Genomic DNA, 13044 nt, shown 5'->3' with positions numbered 1-13044 from the left:
ACTGAGGGCATAATAAAAGGTCTGTGATTCCTGTGATCCTGTGTTTCCACCAAGAAAAAAAAAAACAACAAAGTGTCATTCTCACTAAGTGTTGCTAGCCAAATATTTTCCTTAAGATAGCAAACACAGCACAAACCAACCAACTGAAATACCTTTGTTCCAAAAAGATCTTTTGGTCACATATCTTAAATCTAAAACTTCAGTGTTTCCTAGCTTGGTCTTAAAGTGAAAGATAAGCAGAAAGGCTATTCCTTTAAACACATCATGCTTTTCAATAGTTCTGCCAAGCCAATCTCCTAAGAAGCTGAAAACCTTAAATCGAAGAAAGTAATACAGAATAAAAACAAATTAAGTTAAAAGAAAAAGAAGAGAGCTTTACAGATATACCTAGACTGAGATGAGATAGCAGATGAAATAGTGGAAGCTGCTAATGACATGTTCTTGGACCCATGGAAAGGCTTAGGCTGTGAAAGAGAGCTGGGGGCTGCAAGCACTCTGCAGAAGACACAGTAAAAGCATGAAAGCATGTACAAAATAATGTAACAGGGACAAAAATAGTGACATCAGAATCGTGACATCAGAATCAAGCCTTGTCGGAGTTCAGATACAAGAGGACTGCTGCATAGTTACCAGGAACAGGTTTTCTGTAGCATACATCTGCAGACTTACAGAATAGCACAACCAAGCACATTCCTACAGAACACAAGACAAAATGCAGACATTATGGAAAAATCTTAAAGCCAGAGTCTATCGATAACTAAGAAAGACAATATTTCAGGACAGGACTTTTGTCAACAATGTATGTTTTTATCAGCAAGATCTGAAGATGTTTGAGTCTGAGTTCAAGCTAAAATTTTTAATATGCAAGCAGTACCAGACAAAAGATTCTCCTGTTTAAAACATAAGTCATTGGCCTGATTAGTTTAGTAGAGGCCATTATTTTTGAGGCATATATTAGACAATCCATTTTCTTCATGTTGCAGTTTCAACTGAGGAATAAAAATTACTTAAACTGTATCATTATCTCATGTGAAAATGCCTTACAGCAGAGTTGTGAATTACAGAATAATACCTTATTCAAAGCTCCTTTTCTGGCTGGATGATTGATTTTCTTGCACTGGAATAAAAACACTGGAGTCTAGTAGGTCACGGTTAGGAAAAAACTGACTAATGTGAGAAACTAAGTGGCTTGTATACATAAATAATTTAAGTCAATTAGCAAAAATTAAACAAGAAGTAGAGCCAAGAGAACATTTCCAATTCCATTTACACAAATCTAAGATATGACAGACTACATCTTAGGTCTCAATTATTTAAAGTAGCTTACATTACTGGAAGTGTGTTTTTCCTCAGATGTTTAAAGCATTCTAAAATATACATATTTTAGGAATATTCATGTAGCAAAAAAACAAAGATAAAAGATTAATATGCACCAAAGGAATTCACTTTTACTATCTCCAAAATTACTGTAAATGACAGCAGTATAAATCCCACGTGTTTCTTCACAGACCGTCTGACAACTTCTAATATACAACTGTAGTTCCTGCTGTAGTACAAGTGTTATGACTGCATACCTCCTTGAAACTCACTTTAGCTCTATAGCCAAGCCTCACTAGAGAAAAGAGAGGTAGATAAATCTAATAGAAATTAATTTGCTTGATACCTTACAGGGCAGTCAATCATCAGATATGTGGTTTTACTGACACACTGCTCATTGTCCACCAAGTTTTACTGACATCTGCTGCAATACGGTAAGCTCAATCACGTGAGTAAGTGACATTTTCTAATTTTCCATTTCATGTCGTACTGCAGAAACGCTACTAAAAGAACCTTCACTCAACCACTGTAACTTTTATGAAGAGTTGCTTTGGTTTTATTACAAGTGGTGAAAAAACATTTCTAGTTTTAATCCTAGACTTGCTTTCTGAAAATGTAAGCTGTATTGCAGACTTAAAGCTACATTTTTTAGGGCAATTTTATTTTGCAAATTCTTTGCAAACATGAATAATGTAATTCAAAATAAGAAAACACACCAAAATGTATAAAAGCATATAAAATAGGTTACAGCTTTTATATACTACATTCTTAAGCTAAGAATGTGTATGCAGCATTTCCAGAGCCATACAGGGGTGTATCTGTGAAAGGAGAAAGCAACAAAGCATTACCTTTGGAAAGAGGATGAGACAGACTCTTGCACTACTGAGGTGGTTGCTGGTGGTGTCATCAGACTGGCTGAATTTTGAGCAGCAGTAGCAGGCTGATGTGCTGAAGCATGTGGTGCAGGAGCAGAGGCAGAACTGGTAGACACCGGAGCATGCTCAACAGGGGTACTAATTAGAGTTAAATTAAATAAAACAAGAAGCATCTTAAGAAGGTGCATATTTAAGTGTAGAGCATAAAACCTACTATGTTTGAACCTGAAGCTGCAAACATAGTAGCAGGCTGTGTTACTGAGGGAAAAGCACAATTATGCAAAGTAAAAAGAAAAAAAAAAGACATTTGTTAGCCCTTTTTGGATGTGCAGTTAAGACTGTAATGCAGTTTTGGTCCTGCTTGACTGAAATTTATCCTGGGCATTACATGGCACTTAAGTCCCGCTCCCACATAAGCCAGTGGTAGGAAACGTGGCATGCAGTACTTAAATGGTTGCAAAAAGCCTCTCAAACGCTTTGAGCTTGGATAAGTTTCACCCAATATTTACTCTGGGAGCTGAAGTTTATGTTAGGAGTAAACTTTTTAAGTAGATGAAGAAAAGAAATTTAAAGGATATTATCATAGTGTCATACCAGCAGGTTTCTTGCAAGTTCAAATAATCTCGAAATCCAGTCAGCACAGTTTTGTGTTGGCTTTAATCAGTTTTGTGCAGTACAGGTAGTGGAAAGATGTTTAAAAGGAGTCTATTCATCTCTGACCTAAATTCACCTTACAGTACTGTTTCATGGGTTGGCCAGTGTAGTATGCCTTTTTACACATCGAACAGTATGCAAAATACAAAGAGAAAATGTAGCATAAAATTTTACTACACCAGTTTTAAAGCCACTTGGGTGATGAGCATGAGTTGTTATCCTTGTGGCCCTCTTGTGCTATTGTAGCACAGATAACATGGAGCAGAGTAACATTAATGTTTAATTAATTTTCTCTTTATTTGGTTTCAAAGTTGATTAATTGAAATTGAATAATAATTTTAAAAACCTAGTCTCATAACCTGTGGGCATTTTAGTAATTTTCTGAACTATTAGCGTCTTTCATCACCTGCTATCAGAGCACCCAGCTTCTCATTAACATATTTTAGCCTTGCAGCCTTACTCAGATTTGGAAAGCATTACTTGTCTGTTACAGATAGACAAATGGGGCACAGTTGTCTGTTAGACAGCTTTGCAAGATAGTGTAATCAAAGCCATCCACTGCTAAGAAAGGAACCAGTCTTTTGGGAGGTTCAGGTTATCGTCTTCCACTAGCTCTTACGTCAAATAAAAAAAAAACTAAAAAAGAAATCATTAAGTGGGCTTACAAGATTCAAGTTCGTTGCTGACTGTTTCATAAGTGGGCTTACAAGATTCAAGTTCGTTGCTGACTGTTTCAATGAACTTAATATCAATGAAAGAATAATAATATGTACATTCATTATTCACGTGTCCATAAACCTAACAAAAATCACTAGGTCATTTAAAATTAAAGGAGGGGAGAAGAGAAACAAGAAAAGACAAAGCTTAATTTTGCATTTAGGCAGATTTTACTGTGGATTTTATTAATTATTTTCCACAGAACAAATAAGCCACTGAAAAATAACTAATTGTAATTTGATTTTTCAGATTATTATACTATTTTGGGGCACAAACTTCCGTGATGATATAAGCATATGTCCCCCAGGCACGAGGGACATCTTTCTTGGTGCTGCATTATTGTGCTGTAGATTAATTTTCTTTAGTAGTTATCCTAATATATCTATGGTTGGTTTTTTTTTTAAATCAGGGCATTACTGTACGTGATGTAGTTGTCTTGTCCACGACCAGTAGTTTAAGAACATAATAGATATATTCTCATAAGTATATTGCCACATCCCTGTGTTCTTACAAATGACTTATATCAGGGTGATGGAATTCAGTGATTCTCTCGTGCGATGTACAAAGAACGCCCAAAAATATTCTTTCCTGAGCACAGTAAGTATCAAGTAACAAAAGAAAGCTTACAGTTCCATGACTTTTTCAGCCAAACCTTAGCCCTCAAACATTCCTTCTCTCAGCTTCTTTTTCCTATACCAATTTGCCATTGTGCAAATATTTTCTCTGCCTTTCAGCCATTCTATCTAGTATTTTCTTTTGCTTCTCTCAGAAACACCGATTCAACAAGTTATACTCTTCAGGACCTAGAACGAGTGCTTGGTACTTCAGAATTTGTGATACCCCTTGCTCTGCAGGGGCCTATCCCATTTCCTCGTTCTCCTCTTCTTCACCTCCCTGTATGATTTAGTAGTCTAAATGATGGTGTCTTATTTCAGCTGAATATTTTACTGTTCGATTAGCTGAAATGGAAGTGTAGTTGTTATGCCCACCAATTTCAAAGTTGAATGCAACCCACAGAAAAAGCAGAAAAGCAGTATTTTCTCCCTTTCTCACCTGCAATTATATACATAACAAGTGAGCTCCTGAAAATACTCACCATTTTTGCACTTCTGGTTTTCAAATCATTACACCAAAAGTTTTGAAAAAGTTTGTCTATCATAACGTGCATTTGAAATTCAGATCATTTGCATTTTCCATCTTGATGCATTTGCATTATGAGATCAATTCTTCTGCTTAGCCAATACAGTATTAATTACACAGACTATGTAGCAGAGTAGCTGTAGATTGTATGACACAGCTATGCATCATGGGCTAGTCTGCAACTGAGTTTCAATACTCACAGAGATTTTTTCAGCCTGTGCAACAGTGGGTGCTGGAATTGTCACATTAAAAGGCATTGAGTCAAAATTTAGCACTTACACATTTTTGATTTGGCAAACAGGAAAGGACTGAAACTATACTGCACATAAAAATGGAACTTAATACGTGTCCTAAAAATGTACAAACTAGGATTTCACTTATTTTGTCTTTCTATTTTCACTGAAGTAAAAGGGAATTTGCTACAGATTCAAAAGAATCAAGACTTCATACCTTGAATAGAAGAAAACAGTGAAGTTACTTAATTGTTGTAACAATCTCTAAAATGTTAACCAAAACACATACTCACTGATATATATTTAAAAGAAAGGAAAAAAGAGATAAGAATATGTCTGGACATAGACCTCTGTGGAGACTGGACAAACATGTATAAATAAGATAAATGCAAATATACTGAAATACCTTATAAAATTTAAAAGAAATAGAAACAAACTTTATCTTGCATGCTGTTTGTAATAGGTCTTTTTACGTGATTAAAAAGTTAGAGGCTTGATCACCTTCCTGCAGGGTAGAATATATTAATTAACGGAACAAGGAGTTGGAATAGTTATAAATGAAGTGGATATAAACCTTAGAAATCAGGGTGATCTGGTTACATACATTATATGCAGCTGGTAACTAATTCTCTACTCAGTTTTATAGAAAGAACTCAGACTAACTTGACTGTTTTTAGTTTTAAATAACTTCTAAATAATTTTATTTAGATATTCAAATAAAATAATATTTCCCCCTCAAGATTGCTTCTTTTCTAGATTTTTAATCTGGTATTTTTTTCAGTTTTTCAGATGCAGAAGAATTTTAAGAACTGCTAAATGTGAATGCTGCCTTATAAAATAGATCATCTATTATAGCAGCTTCATTATTACGTACTTTTTTTTTTTTTTTACATACAGTCATTCTGTGCACTTTTAATCTTTACAGTATTTTGCATTTTAAGGAAAATCAAAGGAAATGGATGTTCTCAAACATCTCCATATTTGTGGTAACAAACATAAAATGCACAATGTGAGTAAGTTAAGTGGATGAAAACAAACACACATCTCTTCTCAGCTGATTTTCAACTCATGAAAAGTAACACAGATCAGTAGAGGTTAAGAGGATAAAAATGGTTAACAATCATAATGAGAAAACACAGCAACAAACACTCTAACATTTAAAAAAAAAAAGTGCAGATTACACTTCTTTCTCTTAGTAAAGTCCTAAGTTCTGAGACTTTCTGTCCAAATAACAAATCGAGTGGATTATTAAAGCAGTACGTAGTCTCCTTTATGCAATGCATAAAGTTCTTTTTGTTTCAAATCCTCCAACAGATCTCTTGTAAAGAATTGAAAAATATAGGGAAAAAAGTAAAAATTAATGGGAAAAAATTATCTCTTAGTGTAGCATTTGTAGAAAAAAGTGCTGGAGAAGGTGTTTAGAGGAAGACAGAACATGGAAGAGTTTTGCATTCGAGTATGGGACTGCTTGTAGAAATACAGTGAATAACATCAGCTGCTGCTTCTCTTCAGAAGGTGCTTAATGACTGTTTTCTCTGTGTTGTAGGCGAGATCCTTGAGAGTGCCACTTCGAAACGTAAAACCCACATGAACTAGAAGCTGCTGGAATTTGTGGACCTCAGACACCTTTTAGGCAATGGGCATTTCTGTCTGAAGGAGTTAGAGGTTATTACCAAACCATTCCAAAGCTCCAAACCAGGTCAGTTATGCTGTTACATGTCACAGTGTACCTTCGATTACTGGATGAAGTAAGAGGGACTTTCTGGCCAGTAGTGATGAAACTGGCCTCCCTCTGACTTGTACCCGCTCCAAGCCTCACAGACCCCTTGGAGGCCACTGGCTTAGCATTGTCAGTGTTGGCATCCATGGTGCATGATTTAGGAGGATGCCAGATACTTGAGGTCACATACTGTGGCACATGCGTAGTAGCTGTAGGCCTGGGTAACAAAGATTACAAGGGGATTTGTAAGTGAGGTATTTGTTATCACATCACCTATTTCCTAGGCAGTTGCAGGTATTTGAGGGAGAGACAGAACTACAGCTGCAGAAGCAGCTAATGGTTTAATAGAAGAAGGTTTGTTCAATTTTTTAGTTTTCAGAGATACATGTGCTTACTGTCTACCATACCAAATAAAGCAGCATTTTAGAATGCTAATACCTGGCCCTTTAAGACAGCAGTTATTATTTATATGCAGTAAAGCCTTCAGGAGGAAAAAAATAAATACATTCAGAACCGAAAGTGCTGAACCTCATAACTGAAAAATGAAGTTAACTCTAGGTTTAATAGTGAAGGCTTTATTTTTCTGTCTCTTCTTTTTCCTGGAAGAAGATTTAGACCTGTAAATATCCAGTGTCCTCTTCTGTATCCCCAAATTCCTTATACCATAGGAGATCATAATGGCATTGTAGACGAAGTCATGACAATGACTTGACAGTTTATTAGTTTATTACCACTTAAAACCAGGAAAGGCTTTGAGTATTAAAAAAGGTACCTTGTGTTAAATCTGGAAACCATATTGCTAGGAATATCAAAATAAGACACATAGCAGAGCTGTGATGATGGAGGTGGAGAAAAGCTATGGTATGACAAACCATGCAAGATTAAGGTAATGTAGTCTGACACTAACACCAGTCATACATCAGAAATTGTTCCTGGTAAAATAAATAATTAATAAAAAAAAGAAAAAAATATTTCAGTGGAGCAGCTGCATAGTCCTGTAGATTATTTTACACAAATGAAACTGCTAGTGAAATGCTAAGATATGTTACTTGTTTTTTAAACTTAACTAATATACAGTTGTTATACAGGAATCAAGGGTTTTATTTCATTCTTTTTACATAATTAATTTAAAAACAAAAGCCAATTTTCCATACTGTTCCAAGTGCCAGTTGTCACTGCTTGTATCATTTCTAATGATAATGCTTGCAGTTGGATTCTGACCCTATACAGCCTTTGTTCAAATGCAAGCAGTCTTATAAAAAACAAAAATAAAAAGTGGTTGCACGTTGTTTAGGCAGGAATCAACAAGACTGAGGAAAGCCGCAAGACAGACTTCTTTTCATGACAAACCAGTAAGAGGCATTTCTTTGCTCCATTAAAGAATTGTTCAGATTCACTGAAGAAGTAACTGTGTTGCAGTATTTCTGTGTTTTAGTATAGGAACTAATAGAAAACAATGTTTCTACATGCAACTGCAAAATGTAGATTTTCAGATTCTTTGGGAGAAAACAACTTCTGAAATGAAAGAACTTCCAGAGATACTATGTTTCAAACCTCATAACCCGTGGAGAATCAATCAAGATATGCAAGAATCTGGTACATAAATGTTCTTAACACACCAAAAAGATAATCTTATTTAGATTTGGAAAAAAAAAAACAAAACCAAACCACATTCTGAACAATCTAGGCGAAGTTTAAAATGGAAATTTTTCTTAAAACTCCATCACAAATTGACAATACTCTGTTTCAAGAGCATATGATAAAAGCTGCTTATTTTTCAGGTTTATAACTTCTGAGAAACATGATCCCCACCTGCCCCATCTCACAAAGCTTTCTGAAGTCTACATTAGAAAGGAATGCATAACAAACCCACCTAGTTGAAACCTCTACATTCATCATCTGCTGAAACAGTGTACAAATTTCATATTTTTGAGGTAAGAACAATATGAGGAAAGTGGGAGAGAAACTCTGAATAGGAGGGAAGCCAAACACACAGAGCAAGTATTACCTGTTTTCTGATGCTGCAGCAACATTTTCCTTGTCTCTGTGAAAGGAGGGGATACAGTATGAATAAAGTAAATGCAATTGCCAGTGGTGGCAAAAAAATAAAATAAAAACAAAACAGGGAGAAAGAAGATGGGTTGAGGAGAAATGTTTGGTTGCAAAAAGCATCCTAGAGTGGTTGCTCATAAATATAGTTGTGAAAAACCTCCTCAGCTCTCCAAGCGAAACCCACCAAATATGAAAGTTTACTGTATGCTTCTCATTTGCAAACAACTTTGTTTCAATATTAAAGTAAAATGAAGGAAAATTAGCAGTTACAAATTAGACATTTTATGTATGGTTATAGTTTCAGGCATAGTTTTGACTTTAATACATTCCCTTATAAAAGAAGATTTCAAGAATATTCCAGCGGAATATTTCCTGATGCCAAATCCAAGTGGTGAAAATAATCAGACTTGGGCAGTCCTCATGGATCCAATATTTTGAAGTGATAAGCAGTTAAATGGTTAACAACGACATATCCAGATGGATTATATATGTCTGGCATCACTTAAAAATTTTCTGTCCTACCCAAGTAAGTATTAGTTTTCTCAGTCTAAGATGGATTAGAAACAAGTGAAATCATTCTTTCACTGAGGTAAGGAGTAAATCAGCCTCAATTTCAGTGATAGAGAATTAGGCTGCTGTTCTGTAAACACATACACACTTATGAAAATAACTAATCATTTTAAGTGCAAGCAATTGTGTATCTGTAAGAAGTTAAAGTGTAGGTATTTTCATAAATAATAGAATCCTTTAGCTTTAGACTCCTAAGGTTGAAATCCAATGAAGTTAAGTAACTGAGATATTCTCAATATTTAGCAATTTGGTGGGTGGTTGCGTCCTTCCCCGTTTAAGGAATCGTGCTGGAATTTCAACATGTTTAAGAGTTGAAATATGCCAAATGAGAACATTTTTCTTACCTGGGATCTAAAATTACAAAACACAATGCAAATGTCCTCATTTACCCAACTGAACCTTCTTTCTGAAAAGTCCTTCAAAAAAAAGGAATACATGCATTTATTTATGTGGATTTGTTGGGCTCCAATGATTATCTTACATTATGTTTGGAAGGTATTTTTAATATTTTCCACTTTACTAGTAGTATTTCATGTATTTCTCTGTGTTTATGTACGTACATGTTGTGGTCACATACTCTTTCCTTAGTTTATCTCTGATAAAGTTATAAAAACAGTCCAGATTACATCAGCAAAAGTTTGGGCATAGCTGTTCTCTACCAATTTTTAAAACCTCTAAGTAAAATGTAACCCCTAAAAATATATGAATTGAAGACAGATTTTCAAACACAGAAGTAGATCTGAAATGACCCTCAGATGTGGCTGCCTAAGAACGTTATGGTCAGAATGGACAAGCCTGTCTTGAAAGTAAATACCCCAATAAGATCAATTGCTTCACCACTCTAAAGCAATGAGAAACCAAACACTATCTTTATGGTAACCAAGCCGTGAGTTCACTGGAACATCAGGTATAGGAAAGCCAGGATGAAACAAAGTAGAGGAGGATGGATTAGAAGTGGAGCGTATGTGTGGGGCAAGTGTTAGTATACTAAGAGCCATAATCATGCAAGAATGTTAAAAAACGCATTTCACAGCCTGAAAAGAGTAAAGCATTGTTTTTTTCCAGTGTTACTAAATATTCTATGAGAAATTATAGTCAAGACCAAAAGACAGGCAGCTGGGGTCAGCAGAAGCAGCATTAGGCCTCTGTGGTTTCTATTAATCTGATTTAAACTTTCCTGCTCCACTAGCTGTGGCTGTGGCTATGCTGAAGAATGCAGAAAAACGTCACTTGACTTGGCGGTCAGGATGTCACAAAAGCTTTTTCCACGAGTGTACAAGTATTGGATAATGTTCAGTGACGACGGTAGGGGAGATGTGAAGGTTAAAAAGAGAGAGAGAAGTATAGTAAACATACTTCCACAGAATAAAGCAAAGGAAAAGGCAGAGAGTAAAGGGAAAGATGCATTCAAAGGCACATAATGCTTCTTCACACTTGTGCTTCCAGGAACTATTTCTCTTCCCTGTCAACAGGAGTAACTCCCTTTTGGCTAACGGTGAGAAAGGCTCAAGATCAGATGTGTCTCTTATTGGCAACACCTGCATTTTGAGGAACAGACTATTGGATTTCCAGCCTTTACAATCAAACATTTTTTGCTAACTAAGTGCAGAATTAATTTTACTTTTCAGTCACATACATCCCCGGGGCAGGCTCAGTGAAGTCAGTACCTTCACAACATGAAAGAATTTGGTTCAGAATATTATAAGCAGTTTGTATTTCTGTGGCTGCTCAAATAACTCACAGTAGCGGATAGTAGTTTTGAGCTATCTGGGAGAAATTTAATATTAATTTTTTTTTGTTTGCAGCCCTTTTAGTCCCCAGCTGAAATGGCTTTTGATAGAAGCATCTTAGTCAATGACTGTTCTGAGAGAACAGTGAACTCTTACAGATTTTATTAAATTGGACATATCTCTCAAACAAGATTTATTTATGCAATATACTCTCTTCCCAGTTACACAGTATATTATACAATGGAAATTATGAAATATTTCCTTCTTATAAAAATATACTATATGGCATGGTCACAAAGACAGAGTAAATGAAATGATAGAAATAGAGTCTCTCCCTCCCACACACTAGCAAGAATGGTAATAGTTTGAGTAACAAAATGTAAAATTCATTTGCAAGCCAAGCTTATGTGTCCTACTGGATCCTAAAAAGGAGCCTGAAGAAACTTCAGAGTTTGCAATAAATGAGTCCATGGAATCTGAACTGTATGTACTGGACACTGGAATACTTTCCCATTCTATTTTATTTTTGGAAACCAAATATTAAATATTTGCAAACAAACATATACATGTACCAGACAACCTAAGATGTGGAGCTTGTACACCTTCCATCTACCTTCTCCTTAGAGAATAACAGATCTAGACTCTCTCTTGAATAGCTCCTTTCTGTTCCATTAAAATGTTGCAACTTAATCTGTAATGAAGATCTGATGACATAAGGAACATTAGGCATCCTGGAGACCACATGGTCCTTCAATTCTCCTCTGTCTTTCAGTACTAAAGCAAAAAGTGAATACTATAATTGATTTTTTCCCTCCGTATTCTCATGGAGGAAGACTATTTTTCTCATTTTGCAAATGAGGAACTAAAACTTAATAGAATTGCTCATGGTCAAAAAGAAGGTCCATGGCAGGGCAAAGAACTGAAATCTCTCCTGAATCCCAACTGAGTATTTAAAATATCAGCTCATCCTCTTCAATAAGAGAATATGGATTTTTTAAATAAATATTACCATTCAGTTTATCAGTATTTTCCTGTATTGGTCATCCAATAGACTTCTATATAACCTGACAAATATATACTGGTCTTTTTTCAAAGAGAAAATCATTATTAAGAGTTACAGATTATTAGGGCCTATATCTATTGAAATTAAATATTCAGTTTTTCTGGGAGTATAATGTCAATTTGCAGGACTTCTCATTATTAGACTCACAACAGCTTTCATTCTAACATATACTTATATTTACATAAACATATCCACCTACAAATAAAATTTCCTTTTAAGAAGTAGAAGTCACAAAATAATAAAAAAAAAATCTCATGGAGTGTCTGAGAGTAAAGTTGTGTGAAAGCTATTTCATAATTGGCTTCCAAACATTTTTGTCTCAAAGGCATGAGGTACTGACACTGTTAGAAACTGAACACTGAGCTAGTTCAGTGGCTGTTCTGATCCAGTGAGGCTATTTCTACCTTTCTGTGTTTGCAGATGAGAATTTTACCATGGTCAGATGAATACAAAACTATTGAGAATGTTTGTCTTCCCACCCGATCCTATTTTTGTTATCTTAACAAAGACACCATAAGACACACAACAAAATCATGGGCAGTTAACTGGAGAGGACAGCAGACAACTAACATGCTGGTTTAGTTAAAACTTTAGCTTGTGATCAGAAAAAAGGGGTAGAAGAGCTAGTCTCTCTTTTTCAGTCACTGTAGTTAAGGGCGTGAGCAGCCCATACCAGAACAATTGCTATATATCCTACTAGTGTGTCTGCTTTCCAAAACAGGGAAACAGATTTCTCCCAGAAGGTATCCTGGTTTGTGCAGACAGTGCTACAGAACAGGAAAAGTGTTATCTTATATTCAGTGGAAGAAAAAACAAGCAGGAACTCATTCTCAACAAATAGTATGGAACTCAATCAAAGCAGCTTACTAAAATCAAAGCAAATAACTCCTATGGATGCATTTTAGTGGCATCTACTGGTATGCTGTTATATTTAATAGTCAAATCATAAATGCAGCGTCATTGGTGTTGGTGA

At 35.4% G+C, this 13044-nt stretch overlaps 1 protein-coding gene across 1 annotated transcript in view; it reads right to left on the bottom strand.

Annotated features, from left to right (window-relative positions):
• Positions 1–13044, bottom strand: part of LDB3 (LIM domain binding 3) — a 116825-nt gene that overhangs the window by 21742 nt on the left and 82039 nt on the right. Inside the window, exons 8-9 of the mRNA XM_010285230.1 lie at positions 10389–10421; positions 2259–2297 (exon numbers count right to left, since the gene is read on the bottom strand). Coding sequence (XP_010283532.1) covers positions 2259–2297; positions 10389–10421 — 72 coding nt within the window. The remainder of the gene's footprint in view (positions 1–2258; positions 2298–10388; positions 10422–13044) is intronic.

This window comes from Phaethon lepturus, unplaced genomic scaffold (genome assembly GCF_000687285.1).
Source record: "Phaethon lepturus isolate BGI_N335 unplaced genomic scaffold, ASM68728v1 scaffold38000, whole genome shotgun sequence".
Classification (NCBI taxonomy): domain Eukaryota; kingdom Metazoa; phylum Chordata; class Aves; order Phaethontiformes; family Phaethontidae; genus Phaethon; species Phaethon lepturus.
This window is presented reverse-complemented; position numbering and strand designations above follow the sequence as displayed.